This window comes from Leucoraja erinacea, chromosome 32 (assembly GCF_028641065.1).
Source record: "Leucoraja erinacea ecotype New England chromosome 32, Leri_hhj_1, whole genome shotgun sequence".
NCBI lineage: Eukaryota > Metazoa > Chordata > Chondrichthyes > Rajiformes > Rajidae > Leucoraja > Leucoraja erinaceus.
The window spans coordinates 4,679,668-4,697,861 of NC_073408.1; the positions used below are offsets into that span (position 1 = coordinate 4,679,668).

At 47.2% G+C, this 18,194-nt stretch overlaps 1 protein-coding gene across 1 annotated transcript in view; it reads left to right on the forward strand.

Moving 5' to 3' along the window:
- Window positions 1–18,194, forward strand: part of sidt2 (SID1 transmembrane family, member 2) — a 57,940-nt gene that overhangs the window by 15,041 nt on the left and 24,705 nt on the right. The window contains exons 5-10 of the mRNA XM_055660603.1: window positions 490–591; window positions 2,486–2,569; window positions 4,163–4,262; window positions 7,452–7,517; window positions 8,895–8,988; window positions 10,385–10,440. Of these exons, the coding sequence (XP_055516578.1) occupies window positions 490–591; window positions 2,486–2,569; window positions 4,163–4,262; window positions 7,452–7,517; window positions 8,895–8,988; window positions 10,385–10,440 (502 nt within the window). The remainder of the gene's footprint in view (window positions 1–489; window positions 592–2,485; window positions 2,570–4,162; window positions 4,263–7,451; window positions 7,518–8,894; window positions 8,989–10,384; window positions 10,441–18,194) is intronic.

An 18,194-nucleotide genomic window follows, 5' to 3' on the forward strand; every position in this document is an offset into this window, starting at 1 on the left:
TTGCATTTCCTTGATCAACGTCCCCTTTGATCTGTGTTTTCACACCTTGCCCTTCCATATCTCTAAGTCTCCCTCTCCGCTGACTCTCAGTCTGAAGATGGGTTTCAACCCGAAAGGTCACCCATTCCTTCTCTCCGGGGATGCTGTCTCACCCGCTGAGTTACTCCGGCATTTTGAGTCTGCCTTCATCATCATCAGCGGACACTCTAAACGAGTATGACTGTCCTCTCCTCTCCGTAGGGGCGTCTACTTGTTTGTCTGCGGATGTCTGTAGGGGCCGATCCATGATCCACACACCAGTGGAGTCAAAGGGGGCTCGATGACTACCAACAGCCCACCGCCAGTCTCCACTGCCCGCGTTGGACCAAGGTGTGTGCGGATCAGACTCTACAGATATCCGCAGACCCACAAGTAAACTAATGTAAAGTTGGGATGTCTACTGTGATGAGTTTACGATGTGGTCATTGTTGCCCTCCTGTTCACCCTCAGTACTTTAGGTACACGTTTTCTGATGGCGAGGAGTCCGTAATCGTGAAAGTGACCTCGGATTCCGTGTTTCCCTGCTCCGTCCTCTCCATTCAGGATGTTCTGGTGAGTGGGGAGTCAGTGTCCAGCACCAGGGTCTTGCATAAGGACCGTACGTACGTACGTACATGCTCCTTACAGCGCCAGGGACCTGGGTTCGATCCTGACTACGGCTGATGTCTCTATGGGGTTTGTACGTTCTCCCTGTGTCCCCGTGGGTTTTCTCCGGGTGCACAAGGCTCCTTCTCGCACAAGGACTGCACCCCAATCACGTGTAGACTTATCTTGGAAAAGAAGCACCAACTTGAATTGAATATTAGAACAAACAACATGGCCACTTGAGAGTTAAGCAACAGTTTTCAATGTGGTTTTAGTTGTCAAATATGCAACTGCAGAGTGAAATTATTTTTCCATCCACCGCCATGTTTGGCGCCATTGATCAAAGTCCAGTCAGCCCGTGCGCTGATGTAGTTCCAGCGAACCACGTCCCTCTCCTTGCCCGGCCATCTTTGTGTCCCAGGGGCGCCTCCTGCAGCCAACCTGGAGGCATTACGTCGGTTCACCCTCCGAGCGAGTCCTTCCTCCTCGCCACCGATGTTTCCAGCTCCCTCCCGGTCCCACCGACCGACGAGCCTTCTGGAGGGTTCCTGAGCGAGACGAGCCTTCTGGAAGGTTCTCGGAGCCTTTGGGCTGGCTACAGGGTCAGGGCGCCACGGGAAGGCCTCTGCTACGTGGAACAAGGGAATCAATCTAGGTAACTGGTGGCAAAGGGAAGACAAATCACATCTCCATCTGTGTGGAGTTTGCACGTTCTCCCCGTGATCTGTGTGGGTTTTCTCCGAGATCTTTGGTTTCCTCCCACACTCCAAAGACGTGCAGGTTTGTAGGTTAATTGCCTTGATAAAAATGTAAAATTGTCCAAGTTGGCGATATGCAGAGTACTGCCCTGCCGACTACAACACTCAGAAGGTTCAGAAGATTCAAATCCATCTTCATTTGTTTTGACTTTCAATACGGACTTATTGGGCTTCATTTGGTTTGGACTAATATTGGGGGTTTTATATTTATTGAGCTTTTTTTAAATGATATTATGTATTGGATACTGTGTTTGCAGAGTTGTTATGCTGCTGCAAGGAAGAATGTCATTGTTCAGATTAGGTACATATGGCATTTAAACATTCCTGACTCTTGAAACACTTTACGCAAAGGGACAAGGAGATCACCTGAAAGTGAATGTTACAGTTCTCTTTCTTTCAGTAATCTGTGAGAGTGAGTTATTGAAACGTCCCAAGCTGTGAATGATTTATTTTTGTAAGATCGGGCAGAAGAGGGCTGGTTTTTTGTGGGTCTGGATCATTTTTGTTTATCTCCTTAAGGTGTTTATTGTTAATATGTCGTGTGGTCTAGTTCTTTTAACTAGTTGATTGTTTGTCAAAGCTTGGTGCTGTCCAGATAATGTCCCGTTGCTGGCTTCTTGAACAGCGCGGAGTAGTGCAGCAGGTAGTGCTGCTGTTCCCCCCGATTCCGGGGACCTGGGATTAATCCCGATCTCCTGTGACGCTTCTGTAGACGGGCGAAAGGAGAATCGGGGAGAGTTGGTGAACGCTCGAGAGGGAATACATTATACGCAAACAAGCATGGGAATTGGACTAAGAGCTGGCAGGGAGTTGAGAGGCTGAATGGCCTCCTATTATAAGTTCTAGGAGCAGAATTAGGCCATTCAGCCCATCAAGTCTACTCCGCCATTCATTCATGGCTGATCTATCTTCCCCTCTCAACCCCATTCTCCCCATGTAAGAGAAACAAATAGAATTGTGGAAATTATGAAATTAGATCGTAAGGTATGAAGGAATGCATTAAAAGTGTGGAATTGTCAGGAGCTGGGATCTTCTTTAAGAACTAGACTCTCGTTGGATTGGGAGTTTATTTGCTGATGTTCATCATTTTGTATTTCTTTCAGTGTCCTGTCAATGACCTGGACAACAATGTGGCGTTTAGTGGTACCTATCAAACCATGACCAAGAAAGGAGCCATAACCATACAGGTAAACGACACTGCTTGCTTGAGTAACCTGTGTTGGTGTTGAGAACCAGTGTGTGTACTTCCTTGGCTGAATTGGTAGCCCTCTTGCTTCCAGTCAGGAGGTAGTGTGGTATGAAGTCCCACCCTTGGCCCGCAGGTCCAATCTTTAGACTTTAGAGATACAGCGCAGAAACAGGCCCTTCGGTCCACCAAGTCTGTGCTGACCAGTGCACTAAAGGGGCTGCCCCACTGTACGAGCTAATTCGAGAGTTCGCCCGAGTTTCCCCTGATTCGAACTTGGAGAATTACGGTAATGGCCGCTCGTAGGTACTCGGGGCTCTCGTGGACATTTTTCAACATGTTGAAAAATCTTCACGAGCTTACCGCATTTCCCGAGTACCTGCCGTTAGCGTTACGAGCCGCTAAGAGACGTCCCCGAGCTCCGACGTACCTGCTACGTACATTCTGCGAGTTTGATTTTTTTTTTTAACTCGGGAGAGTTCTTGAATTATCTCGTACAGTGGGACAGGCCCTTTGCTCTATTCTGCACACGCGGGGCAGTTTTACTAAACTAATAACTAGGGTCACTTTTACATGGACACAGAGTGCTGGAGTAACTCAGCGGGTCAGGCAGCATCTCTGGAGAACATCGATAGGTGACGTTTCAGTTCGGGACCCTTCTTCCATTCATCTTGACAAAGTTATTTATGAGAAAGACTACAACAGCTGACTACTTGATCAGTTTCGGGTGTCAGGGGTTACGGGTAGAAGGCGGTAGAATGGTGTTGAGAGGGAAAGATAGATCGGCCATGATTGAAATGGCGGAGTAGACTTGATGGGGCCGAATGGCTCATATAACTATAAACTATGACCCACGAGAAGGGGAATATCGCCAGTGACATGCGTTGCAGATGTGACCCAAGGCGAATATCTCCACAACCATTAAAAGGTCACCTTTGGTGTCTCTATAAGTAAGTAAGTTTATTGGCCAAGTATTCACATACAAGGAATTTGCCTTGGTGCTCCGCCCACAAGTAACAACATGACATACAGTGACAGTTACGAATGACTCAGAAAACTCTAAACATTAATAATAATCAGACATTAATGATAGGTTGTGTGTAAAGGGCCTGTCCCATGAGCGTGCGACTCCATGCGGCAAGCGCGACCTAAAGCCCGCAGCCGCCTCGACGCCGTACGCACGGAGGTCGAGTGAGTGGCGTGAAGTTCGAGCGAAGTCCGACGGGCGTACGGCGCTGAGACGCTGCGTACGGCCCCAATGCGGCTGCGGGCCGGCAGGCCGCTGCCCCGCGGAATTTTTTGAACACGGACAGTTTTTCGGAGCCCCGCGCGATGTCGGGACCAGCTCCGCACAACTCCATACGGCTCCGGCGATCGAAGTGGGACCGGCCCCGGCTCAAGCGACCACGCTAGGTCGCGCTTGCCGCATGCAGGCGCACGCTGGTGGGACCGGCACTTTAGGCCCCCCCGCTTGCCGCATGGAGTCGCATGCTCGTGAGACAGGCCCTTAATGATAGAGGTTGTGTGTAAAGTTAACGCAATGGCATCCACGCCTTTCACGATCATCAAGCATTACTTGTTGCTGTCCCAACAGCGGAAGGATTTCCGAAACAGCAGTTTTTACGTGGTGGTGGTGGTGAAGACGGAGGACGAGGCGTGTGGAGGGGCCCTGCCCTATTACCCCTTGAAAGAAGGTAGGAACAGAGGGAGGTGGGAGCGAGTTTACACAATTACTAATATTATTATTTGTCTACCAAGATACAAAGCTTTTGTTTGCCTGCTGTCCAATGAAAGACAATACAAAATACAATCAAGCCATCGGTGGTAGACAAAAGTGCTGGAGAAACTCAGCGGGAGAGGCAGCATCTATGGAGCGAAGGAAATAGGCAACGTTTCGTCCCGAAACGTTGCCTATTTCCTTCGCTCCATAGATGCTGCCTCACCCACTGAGTTTCTCCAGCACTTTTGTCTACCTTCGATATTTCCAGCATCTGCAGTTCCTTCTCGAACAATCGAGCTGTCGACTGTGCAAAGATAAAGGATGAAGGGCCCAACATTTAATGCAACGATATGACTTTCGTTCAACATGGGTGGGCGCAGCGGTAGAGTTGCTGCCTTAATGCCCCTGTCCCACTTAGGAAACCTGAACGGAAACCTCTGGAGACTTTGCGCCCCACCCAAGGTTTCCGTGCGGTTCCCGGAGGTTTTTGGTCAGTCTCCCTACCAGCTTCCACTACCTGCAACCTCCGGCAACCACCTGCAACCTCCGGGAACCGCACGGAAACCTTGGGTGGGGCGCAAAGTCTCCAGAGGTTTCCGTTCAGGTTTCCTAAGTGGGACAGGGGAATTACAGCGCCAGAGATCCGGGGTCAATCCTAACTACGGATACCGTCTGTACGGAGTTTGCACGTTCTCGCCGTGACCACGTGGGTTTCCTCCGGGTGCTCCGGTTTCCTCCCACACTCCAAAGTCCCTGGTGTGTTGTCTCCAACTTGTGCAACGGCTGATCGCTGGCAAAAGCCGTTTCAGTCTTGGTTTCAGATTTCCTATGGGGCAGTTTTTTGTAATGTTATCCACAGTTTTGAGTTTGGTTTTTGCTGCCAAGTTCTTTACGTAGATTTTTGCTGTGGAGTGAACGGAAGACAATGTCAACATTTAAAATACATTTTTTCCCCTCCAATAATACAGTTTATTCAGAATTGAAAAAATATACAAAACAAAAACTGTGCTAAAGCTCATGTTACATTCTCAGTGTATGTACAGAACATTAATTGGTGTTATATTTAGTCGTGGTTGCTCTGTCTATAAACATAGAAATATAGAAACATAGAAAATGGGTGCAGGAGTAGGCCATTCGGCCCTTCGAGCCTGCACCACCATTCAATATGATCATGGCTGATCATCCAACTCGGTATCCCATACCCGCCTTCTCTCCATACCCCCTGATCCCTTTAGCCACAATGGCTACATCTAACTCCCTCTTAAATATAGCCAATGAACTGGCCTCAACTACATTCTGTGGCAGAGAATTCCACAGATTCACCACTCTCTGTGTGAATTTTTTTTTCTCATCTCGGTCCTAAAAGATTTCCCCCTTATCCTTAAACTGTGACCCCTTGTTCTGGACTTCCCCAACATCTGGAACAATCTTCCTGCATCTAGCCTGTCCAACCCCTTAAGAATTTTGTAACTTTCTATAAGATCCGCCCTCAATCTTCTAAATTCTAGCGAGTACAAGCCGAGTCTATTCAGTCTTTCTTCATATGAAAGTCCTGACATCCCAGGAATCAGTCTGGTGAACCTTCTCTGTACTCCCTCTATGGCAAGAATGTCTTTCCTCTGATTAGGAGACCAAAACTGTATGCAATACTCCAGGTGCCCTTGCCACTCTTGTAAGATCCATTCCACCAGACTCTGCCACTCAATGTCCAGCAGCGGAAAGACCTTAGACGGGTACATCGGCAGGAAAGGGATTTGGGTCAAACACAGGCGAATGGGACATGCTCAGTTAGACATCTTGGATGGGTTGGGTAAAGGACATGTTTCCATGCTATGTAACTCTACAATAGACAATAGGTGCAGGAGTAGGCCATTCAGCCCTTCGAGCCATTCAATGTGATCATGGCTGATCATCCCCAATCAGTACCCCGTCCCTGCCTTCTCCCCATATCCCCTGACGCCACTATCTTTAAGAGCCCTATCTAGCTCTCTCTTGAAAGTATCCAGAGAACCTGCCTCCACCGCCCTCTGAGGCAGAGAATTCCACAGACTCACAACTCTCTGTGAGAAAAAGTGTTTCCTCGTTCCCGTTCTAAATGGCTTACTCCTTATTCTTAAACTGTGTGGCCCCTGGTTCTGGACTCCCCCAACATCGGGAACATGTTTCCTGCCTCCAGCATGTCCAAACCCTTAATAATCTTATACGTTTCAATGAGATACCCTCTCATCCTTCTAAACACCAGAGTGTACAAGCCCAGCTGCTCCATTCTCTCAGCATATGACAGTCATATACAGATGAAAGAACATGCAGATTTTCTGTAGTTGCAGCTCTGTGGAACACCTCGATCTGATGATAGACACAAAATGCTGGAGTAACTCAGCGGGGCAGGCAACATCTCTGGAGAGAAGGAATGGGTGATGTTTTGGGTCGAAAAACCTCTTTAGGGCCTCAACCCAAATCGTCACCCATTCCTTCTCCCCAGAGATGCTGCCTGTCCCGCTGAGTTACTCCAGCATTTTGTGTCTATCTTCGGTTTAAACCAGCATCTGCAGTTCCTTCCTACACGGCAAATGGTACAGAAGTGTGAAAACGCACACCTCCAGATTCAGGGACAGTTTCTTCCCAGCTGTTATCAGGCATCTGAATCATCCTACCATCAACTAGAGAGCAGTCCTGAGCTACTATCTACCTCATGGAAGACCCTTGGACTATCTTTGATGGACTATACCGTGCACTAAACATTAATCCCTTTATCATGTATCTGTACACTGTGAATAGCACAATCGTAATCATGTATTGTCTTTCTGCTGACTGGTTAGCACGCAACAAAAGCTTTACACTGTACACATGGCAATAAACTAAACTCTCTCTCTCTCTCTCTCTCCCTCCCTCCCACTCGCTCTCTTTCTTTCTCTCTTTCTTTCTCTCTTTCTTTCTCCTCTCTCTCTTCTCTCTCTCTCTCTTTCTCTCTCTCTCTTTCTCTCTTTCTCTCTCTCTCTCTTTCTCTTTCTTTCTTTCTCTTTCTTTCTCTCTCTCTCTCTCTCTCTCTTTTTTTCTCTCTCTCTCTCTCTTTCTCTCTCTCTGTCTCTTTCACTTTTTCTCTCTCTCTGTTTCTCTCTTTCTCTCTCACCCCCTCTTCCCCTCTCTCCCTTTCTCTCGTCAGATGAGCCAATGGGTTTGGGAAATCGGAGCAAGATTCTGACAGTAACTGTGGTGCCAGCTGTGAATTGTAAGTACTTCAGCTTGGGGAGTTTCCTTGGTTGGAGACCGTCTCCACAACCGCTTTATATAAGCAACTCAAGTGCCAGAGATGGACACAAAATGCTGGAGTAACCCAGCGGGACAGGCAGCATCTCTGGAGAGAAGGAATGGGTGACGTTTCGAGTCGAGATCCTTCTTCAGACAGTATATATGTAGGGAGTGGTTGGGAGAGTGGGATAGCATAGAACTAGTGTGAACGGGTATCGTGGTCTCAGTGGGCTGAAGGGCCTGTTTCCTGTAAGAAGGGTCTCGACCCGAAACGTCACCCATTCCTTCACTCCAGAGATGCTACCCATCCCGCTGAGTTACTCCAGCATTTTGTGTCTATCTTTGGTGTAATCCCGCACCTGCAGTTCCTTCCTGCACATTTCAAGTGCCAGAGATTTTGTGTTGGAGTCAACATTTAAATTTTAGTTTCGTTTTTAATTGATTTTTCAAGCATGGAAGGTCTCATTTCCTTAAGGACATGAGTGAACCAGATGGGATTTGGTGACAATTCAAAAATATGACGACTTCAGTGCCTCTTGTTCCACGTTTAAAGTTGCCCAGTGGCACTGTTGGGATTTGAACTCATGACACAAGGTCAGGAATCATTCGCCCTGGTGTCTGGATTACACATCCAGCGTTATAACTATGGTTTTTTTCCCCCCCAAATAAAATCTTATCTGAGGATTATGGGGAGAAGGCAGGAGAATGGGGTTCAGAGGGAGAGATGGATCAGCCATGATTGAATGGCGGAGTAGACTTGATGGGCCGAATGGCCTGATTCTGCTCCTATCACTTACGATCTACTGTGTTAGAAACATAGAAACATAGAAAATAGGTGCAGGAGGAGGCCATTCGGCCCTTCGCGCCAGCACCGCCATTCATTGTGATCATGGCAGATCATCCCCAATCAATAACCCTGCCTGCCTTCTCCCCATATCCCTTGACTCCACTAACCCCTAGAGCTCTATCTAACTCTCTCTTAAATCCATCCAGTGACTTGGCCTCCACTGCCCTCTGTGGCAGGGAATTCCATAAATTCACAACTCTCTGGGTGAAAACTTTTTTTCTCACCTCAGTCTTGAATGGCCTCCCCTTTATTCTAAGACTGTGTGGCCCCTGGTTCTGGACTCGCCCAACATTGGGAACATTTTTCCTGCATCTGGCTTGTCCAGCCCTTTTATAATTTTATATGGTTTCTATAAGATCCCGGTTAGCATTAGTTAACGCTCTGAGTCAAAGAAAAGAGAGTTCGTAAGTTCGTAACTTATTCACCAACCCGCCTGTGTTTATGTCCATGTCACATTAATTAGTGATGAACCATATTTTGATCCCGCAACTCTCCTGTTCCCTCTTACAGCTCTGGCCTACGTCAACGGGGTGCTCTTCAGCCTGGGGATTTTCCTGGCGTTTTACCTGCTCACACTGCTCATCGCTTGCTGGGAGCACAGCAGGTAACGGCACTGCAAATGTTTGCATCATTCACACACGGGCGATCCAACTGTGGCCCATTATTGAAAAAAATATCACGGACACGGCAACTAAAATGTTGTTACCTTTCCTGTTGTGGTGTCCATCCTGCTGCAGTCTGGCTGAGGGCCTTGGAAAGGATGTTGTTTTCTGGTGGAGATCTCTACTGGAATGTCTTTTGAAAACTGCCTTGTAGACTTGCACTGCTCAAGATCAAGATCAAGAGAATTTATAGTCATGTGTCCCAGATGGGACAATGAAATTCTTGCTTTGCTTCAGCACAACAGAATATAGATGGCATGAATACAGAACAGATCAGTGTGTCCATATTCACGTTTTATCATGTATTTTCACTAAACATACCATTTATCCCGCAGTTGCACTAATCCTTATTTCCTTTATACTGTAACTGTTCACTCTGGACGGGTTGATTGTCATCAGTTCAGTTTAGGTACAGTGAAAAGCTTTTTGTCGCGTTCTATTCAGTCAGCGGAAAGACAATACATGATTACAATCGAGCCATTTACAGTGGATAAATAGATACATGAGAAAGGAATAACGTTTAATGCAAGGTAAAGCCAGTAAAGTCCGATCAAAGATAGTCCAAGGGTCGCCAATGAGGTAGATAGTAGTTCAGCACAGCTCTCTAGTTGTGGTAGGACACAAACTGTCATGTGTTGTCTTTCCGATGTCTGGTTAGCAGGCAATAAAAAGCTTTTCATTTTATAATAGACAATAGGTGCAGGAGTAGGCCAGTCGGCCCTTCGAGCCAGCACCGCCATTCAATGTGATCATGGCTGATCATCCCCAATCAGTACCCTGTTCCTGCCTTCTCTCCATATCCCCTGACTCCACTATTTTTAAGAGCTCTATCAAGCTCTCCCTTGAAACATAGAAAATAGGTGCAGGAGTAGGCCATTCGGCCCTTCGAGCCTGCACCGCCATTCAATATGATGGCTGATCATCCAACTCAGTATCCTGTACCTGCCTTCTCTCCATACCCCCTGATCCCTTTAGCCACAAGGGCCACATCTAACTCCCTCTTAAATATAGCCAATGAACTGGCCTCAATTACCTTCTGCGGCAGAGAATTCCAGAGATTCACCACTCTATGTGTGAAAAACGTTTTCCTCATCTCGGTCCTAAAAGATTTCCCCCTTATCCTTAAACTGTGACCCCTTGTTCTGGACTTCCCCAACATCGGGAACAATTTTCCTGCATCTCGCCTGTCCAACTCCTTGAAAGCATCCAGAGATCCACCTTGGTCCTTGTGACAAAAACTGAGCTGAACTAACTACACTAAATGATTGCATGCACTATCTTCAGATACATCGCCTCGTGACCAGATTTAGTGATCTTGCTTTTCAAATTCCTCCTCAGGCAACAAAACAAAAGGGAGAGACTTCTGGGCAAAATGTCACCTCCGGATCAGTGTGGTAACTAGAACATCATTTTACTCTCTTTGGAGAATGGATCTGTGTATTTTCTTCCTGTAGTTTCCACAGGAAAACAGCTAGCGTTGGTTACTGTCGGGGTTTCTGTGATTCTCCAGGCCTGTTCCCACCTAGGGCTGGGATCCATGATACGTTGCGAGTGTCTTTGAAACTTTCCCCTGTGCAGCGGTAGAGTCGCTGCCTCACAGCGCCAGAGACCCGGGTTCGATCCTGACTGCAGGTTCTGTCTGTGCCTTCTCCCTGTGACCTGCCTGGGTTTTCTCCGGGATCCCCAGTTTCCTCCCACACTCCAAAGGCGTACGGGTTTGTAGGTTAATTGGCTTGGCTTAATTGTAAATTGTCCCTAGTGTGTGTAGGATAGTGTGTGTGTGCGGGGATTGCTGGTCGGCGCGGACTCGGTGGGCCAAAGGGCCTGTTTCCGCGCTGTATCTCTAAACTAAAGTAAACAGACAGCCAGGCCGTGCACCGAGATGCCGGTGGCTGCAGTCCATACCACATTGCAGGGGTGAAACTCGTGCATTCATGGCCTGGGTCTCTAGAGGATTTAGCATGGAGAGGTAACGCAACCCACCGATGTACAGTTGGGGTTATTCCAGAGACCCAGGACTTCAACCATCTGCAGGTCCCAGTGTTGTCCTGGGCAGAGCTCTCCGAGGTGGCACTCCCACAGCATCTTTAGTGTGTTACTGCCTAGTCATCGTTCCACTGACACAATTGCTGAGAGTCTACAGGAACATTAACACAGACACACTCTTTCCTTTAAGGTCAGCAAATCTCACCTGCTCCAGCTTCTGATGTACCTCATCCCTGGGATATTCCACTTTATCTGCTATCTACTCCCTCTGAGATATTGGCTTTCTTCCTGGAGTTCTGCACCCTGAAATGTGCACAACACTTTATGATGGCTCGGCTTAAGTTTTATAACCAAAGAGACCACATCCATTTTTCGAAGCTCTCTGAACTTCACCCCCATCACTTTCAAAGAATGTGTACACACACCCCCGGGTCATCCTGTTCCTGAGCTGCCTGTAAACTCGTTACACAGAACGGTATAACAAATATTTGTGTCATTCTCAGATAGACACAAAGTGCTGGAGTAACTCAGCGGGTCACACAGCGTCTCTGGAGAAAAAGGATGGGCGACGTTTTGGGTCGGGACTTGGACTCAAGAAGGGTCCTGACCCAAAACATCGCTCATCCATGTTCTCCAGAGCTGCTGCCGGACCCGCTGAGTTACTCCAGCACTTTGTGTCTATCTTCAGCATTGGTCTCTGCTTCTCTGGGGAAGAAGTATGGTTGCGGACCCGTCTGCTATTGTAATTCTCTGTCTCCCCAAGACGGTTTCTCTCCCACTGCTTAGTGAGACTAAATGTGACGACATGTTCCTCTGTTACACGGTAATCTTCTCTCTTTCTCGCTGCTGGGTCTGAACAGTAATTTTTTCCTTTTGTATTTTTTGGCTGCTGGTCACTCTGGCTGCAGATCCGTTACTAGGTAAGGCTCGTGTTTTCACTCACTTTACCGTCAAGCAAGGGGGGGGGGAACTAGGGACAGACTCGGGCAAGTTCACATCCAGTCACCGTGTGGTGGGGCATCGGTTTGAAACAATTTGTTGTTGCTCTCCGTGACACACACCATAACCGAAATCGAGACACGGAATGGAATTGGCCAGCCCGTCAGGAGTGTAACAAAATGCTTTCCACTGAGAACATAGAATATAGAACAGTGCAGCACAAGTGCCTGTGCCAAACATGTACCTGCACATAGCACATATCTCCCCATTCCCAGCATATCCACGTACCCTTGTCTTATGAAGAAAGACTGGTGTCTTATGAAGAAAGACTGGATAGACTTGGTTTATACTCTCTAGAATTTAGGAGATTGAGAGGGGATCTTATAGAAACTTACAAAATTCTTAAGGGTTTGGACAGGCTAGATGCAGGAAGATTGTTCCCGATGTTGGGGAAGTCCAGGACAAGGGGTCACAGCTTAAGGATAAGGGGGAAATCCTTTAAAACCGAGATGAGGAGAACTTTTTTCACACAGAGAGTGGTGAATCTCTGGAACTCTCTGCCACAGAGGGTAGTTGAGGCCACAGTTCATTGGCTATATTTAAGAGGGAGTTAGATGTGGCCCTTGTGGCCAAGGGGATCAGAGGGTATGGAGAGAAGGCAGGTACGGGATACTGAGTTGGATGATCAGCCATGATCATATTGAATGGCGGTGCAGGCTCGAAGGGCCGAATGGCCTACTCCTGCACCTAATTTCTATGTTTCTATGTTTCTATGTACCTATCCAAAAGTATTTTTTTAAATGCCACTGATGCGCCTGCTTCAACTACCAGCCCCCGACAGGCACTCGCCATCATCTGTGGAGAAAATACTTGTCCCGCACATCGCCTTTCATCTTTGCCCCTCTCACCTTAAATCTATGCTGTCCAATGTTTGAGTTTCTATACTGGAGAAAAAGCTTTTGACTGTCTACCCTGTCTATGCTTCCCATCATTTTACATGCTTCTGTCAAGAAAGAGGAAGAAGATGGAACTCTCTTCCCTTCCATCTCAATGAGGAATGTGGAACCCACTGTGGTGGATGTTTATGTTAACTTTCATGTGGTTGTGTGTCTTGTTGCTTTTCACTTAGCATGGCTGTCTGGTACCTCACATTTCACCGTACCTTGTGTGAGAAAGAATAGCAGGTGCTGGTAAAATCAAAGGTGGACACACAAAATGCTGGAGTAACTCAGCGGGTGAGGCAGCATCTATGGAGAGAAGGAATGGGCGATGTCTCGGGTCGAGACACTTCTTCTTCTTCAGAGTCTGAAGAAACTGTCGGCCATTTCTTCTCTCCATAGATGCTGCCTCACCTGCTGAGTTACTCCAGCATTTTGTGTCCACCTTTCACTGTACCTTAATGTACATGTGACAATAAACTGGCCTTGAAACATTCCTCAACCTCTTCCATTCAAGAGAAACCAAGCTGACCTCCCCCTGTAGCAGATATGGAGCAGGTCCCTCTGAATAGAGTGTCAGGCCTGTCCATTGACTCCAGACACACATCTTGGGGTGCTGCCACTTGCCCAAGATACCCACATCCTGAGACAAGGACGCACAGTGGAGAGATGTAACATGTCCTTTTGTATTAAAACAGTGCTGCAGCGGGTGGAGCCGCTGCCTCACAGCAGCAGAGACCTAGGTTTGAACCTGACCTCGGGTGCTGTCTATGTGGAGTTTGTGCGTTCTCCTTGTGCGTGACCTTGTGGGTTTTCTCCGGGTGCTCCGGTTCACATTCCACATTCCAAAGACTTGCAGTCTGTAGTGTGGATTGGTGCTTTACTTCATTTGTCACATGTCCCGAGGTACAATGCAATTCATTTCTGTATACCCTTCAGTACAAGTATCACGATACATAGGCACTTAGATTAATTCTCCTCTGTAAAATTGCCCCTAGTATGTAGGGAGCGGATGAGAAAGTGGGATAACTTAGAACTGGTGTGAAAGGGTGATCGTCGTGGACCCGGTGGGCCGAAGGGCCTGTTTCCATGCTGTATCTCTAAAGGACAGGGCCAAGGGTGGGATTGAAGGAGTCTCTCCCACTGTGGGTCGGGGGTGAATGGTCAGACCTGACACTCTATCCCTGCATAAGACTGGTGTCAAGTGCAGAGCCATTGCCAATTTGGCTCAATGCTTCCGAAACCTTTGTGTCATTAAAAATAAATGAGCTGACTGTGAGATATTCGGTTCACAGGCTGGGTTAAGACTGATCGATGCAAGTGAAGGTCGTCAGGAATGCTCACAATCAATGTGACTTCCAGTGTGTGCTTCCGTGGCTGATGTTAGTGCTGCTCTGTCCTCTCCGTTCGAGACTTCTCTTGTGTTCCTTTAACACTATCAGACATCCAAATTCCAAAGTACAAGGATGAGGGGGGACCTCATTGAAACTTACCGAATAGTGAAAGGCCTGGATAGAGTGGCTGTGGAGAGGATGTTTCCACTAGTGGGAGAGTCTTGGACCAGAGGTCATAGCCTCAGAATTGAAGAACTAAAGTTCCTTTAGGAAGCAGATGAGGAGAAATTGATTTAGTCAGAGGGTGGTGAATCTGAATTCATTCCCACTGAAGGCTGTGGAGGCCAAGTCAGTGGAGATAGTGCAGAGAGAGATCAATTCTTGGTTAGTACAGATGTCTGGGGTTATGGGGAGAAGGCAGGAGAATGGGGTTAGGAGGGAGAGATAGATCAGCCATGATTGATTGGTGAAGTAGAATTGATGGGCCAAATGGCCTAATTCTGCTCCGATCACATGAGATGAAATGGAGACGGGTTCTCTGGATACTTTCAAGAGAGCGCTAGATAGGGCTCTTAAAGATAGCAGTCAGGGGATATGGGGAGAAGGCAGGAACGGGGTACTGATTGGGGATGATCAGCCATGATCACATTGAATGGCGGTGGTGGCTCGAGGGGCCGAATGGCCTACTCCTGCACCTACTGTCTATTGAAATCCATTTGAAGCTTATGTATTTCATTTATACTGGTACTTCTGCACACTAAAACTGGCTTATTTTGCAATCCCTTGTCCTCATCACTCTTCCGTTTATACCCAGATGCCTGGGCCCCGAGTTCAACAATCTCCATATTAAACCTGAAGAAGGGTTTTGGCTCGAAACGTTGCCTATTTCCTTTGCTCCATAGATGCTGCTGCACCCGCTGAGTTTCTCCAGCAATTTTGTGTACCTTCCATATTAAACCTCTCTGCCTTTCTGACCTCTCTCAGTCCCTTTATGCTGTTTCTCAAAAAAAAACCAGTCCTCGGACTAAGCTATCAGTTGCCTTTTGTAGAACAGAGAGCAGTGGAGTACACGTTTCCCAGGAGCATCGCACATAAAACTTAAAACATTTCACACATAATAACAGTCAAAACAATCTTAGATACTTTTATCGTCCCCCCTCGACCTCAGATGTTTCAAGGAAAAGAAATCCAGGTTTATTCAACCTCTCCTAGCTAATACCCCCTAATGCAGGGAGCATTGTGGTAAATCTCCTCAGCACCCTCTCAACCCCCTCTGCAACCTTCCTGTAATGGGGTGACCATAACTGTACGCAATACTCCAGACCTTCCTTGTGTCGCCCACGCTCCTGTGAAATGTCATGGGTAATGTTATCTCTACGATAACCTCTTGTGTTATGTAACGGGCTGCACAGTGGCACAGCGGTAGAGTTACCGCCTCCCCGTGCCAGAGACCCAGGTTCGATCCTGACCTCGGGTGCCGTCTGCGTAGCGTTTGTACGTTCTCCCTGTGACCACGTGGGTTTTCTCCGGGTGCTCCGGTTTCCTCCCACATCCCAAAGACGTGGCTTTGTAGGTTAACTGGCGTCTGTAAATTGTCCCTAGTGTGTAGGATGAACAACTAGTGTATGGGGGATCGCTGGTCGGTGTGGACTCAGTGGGCTGAGGGGCCTGTTTCCACGCTGTATCTCTAAACTAAAACAAAAGCCAAGATTTCCACAAATGGTGTTGCCATGCAAGCAATTAAAGCCCCCAGCCATCTCCTCGTGTGTTCTATTTTACCACAGGCATTGACCCAGTTATAACAATGTTAAGTGTGTCTTTGCTAATTCTCAAGTCATTACAAAACTAGAATTTAAGTGCATGCAAAACCTTGGTCACCAGCTTTTTTTTTTTTTTTCTATCCAACATTATCAACATCATTTTAAATACATTAAATCAGGCAACAGCAGACTGCCTGTTTTCTTTCTCAGCCCTCTGTTGTTTGTATGAGGGCTAAATACTGACCAACGTCAGTCACATTTGGCCCATCAAGCCAATTTTCATATTTACTAAACCAATTAACCTACAAACCTGAAGGTACACAAAAAAGCTGGAGAAACTCAGCGGGTGCAGCCGCATCTATGGATCGAAGGAAATAGGCAACGTTTCGGGCCGAAACCCTCAGGTGGAGGCAGGTTCTCTGGATGCTTTCAAGAGAGAGCTAGATAGGGCTCTTAAAAATAGCGGAGTCAGGGGATATGGGGAGAAGGCAGGAACTGATTGAGGATGATCAGCCATGATCACATTGAATGGCGGTGCTGGATCGAAGGGCCAAATGGCCTATTCCTGCACCTATTGTCTATTGTCTATTGAATGTAACCAGTGCATCTCAGCCTCGGTCACAGTTATGAATGTGGGAACCAGGAGAAATCAGTGACATTTCTTCCAATTATCTGCTCAGATAACATTATCGACATCTTCCATGTGTGCTTCAATCATTTTCTAATAAAAAAGGAATCATGAAATATTTCACAGAGAAATAAGAATCTCTCCCCGCTCATCATCTTTAAACTTTGCCCCTCTCACTAAAGCTGCGCCCTCTAGTCTTTGACATCTCCACCCTGAGTGAAAGGTTCTGACTGACTGACTTGCTAATTAATTTATTAGAGACACCCACTTGCCAATGAGCCTAACTGGCTCCACGAGGCCCTTTCATCTCTTCCTTCCTGGCAGGCTGTCAACATCCTTTCCACTGGCCAATTAAGTCACTCAACAGGAAATCCATTGTCTCAAAGTCCAACTGAGCCAAGTCACGCACTAATGAGGTACAGGGAGTTTTTTAAATAAGTGCACAAGATCGATATTTGTTTTGGGTCATCGTTATTTTTGATCCCAGTGAGAAATATTATAAGGGACTGGGGTGCATCACTTTGTGCGCTAAAAGGGAATTCATACGGGTGGCACAGCGGTAGGGCCTTACAGCGCCAGAGACCCAAGATCAATCCTGACTACAGGCACTATCTGTCCAGAGTTTGTACGTTCTTCCTGTGACCTGCGTGGATTTTCTCCGGGATCTCCGGTTTTTCCCACACTCCAAGTTTGTAGGTTAATTGGCTTCGGTAAAAAAATGCAAATTGTCCCTCTTGTGTGTGTAGGAAAATGTTAGTGTGCGGGGATCGCTGGTCGGCAGGCCGAAGGGCCTGTTTCTGTGCTGTATCTCCAAACTCGACTAAACAAAATATGGCCCTCCCCCTCTTGATCAAGGGTTCCCTTCCAGGCTGAGATGATTCTATCTCCTCCGCCATTTTCAATTTGATCTCCCTCTGCTGTAAGATCTGAATTAACAGCGGCCAGGCCGGGCATGTTTCACCTGGCGAGGTTGCCCACCATCCACCACAAACGCAACAAAGGTGACGGCAGGTGGACAACCTGTTCCGCACCCAATATTTCCACTGAGGGAAATGGAGGAATAAAAAAAAGACACAAAGTGCTGGAGTAACTCAGTGGATCGGGCAGCATCTTTGGATGCATGGAACATGGATAGGTGACGTTTCGGGTCAGGGCCCATCTTCAGATCGATGAACTGCAACTAGTAATGACTAGAATAGTTGATAACTATTATGATAACTAGAAGAATAATGGGGATGAAGTAAGGAGGCTTGTCTATTGGCCACGACTGCTGGTAAACAGACACCTTTGTATTTTCATGTCATAAAAAAGGAACGACAGATACTGGTTTATACCAAATATAGACACAAAATGCAGTCGATCAGGTAGCATCTCTGGAGAAAATGGAGAGGAGGCGATTTGGGTCGGGACCATTCCTCAGACTGATGAATGTAAACAAATCTGAAGAAAGGACCCAACCCAAAACGCCACTTGTCTATTTTCTCCAGAGATGTTGCCTGACCCGCTGTGTTACTCCAGCATTTTTGTGTCTATCCTTTGTATCATCAGTGTGGCGTGAGACGG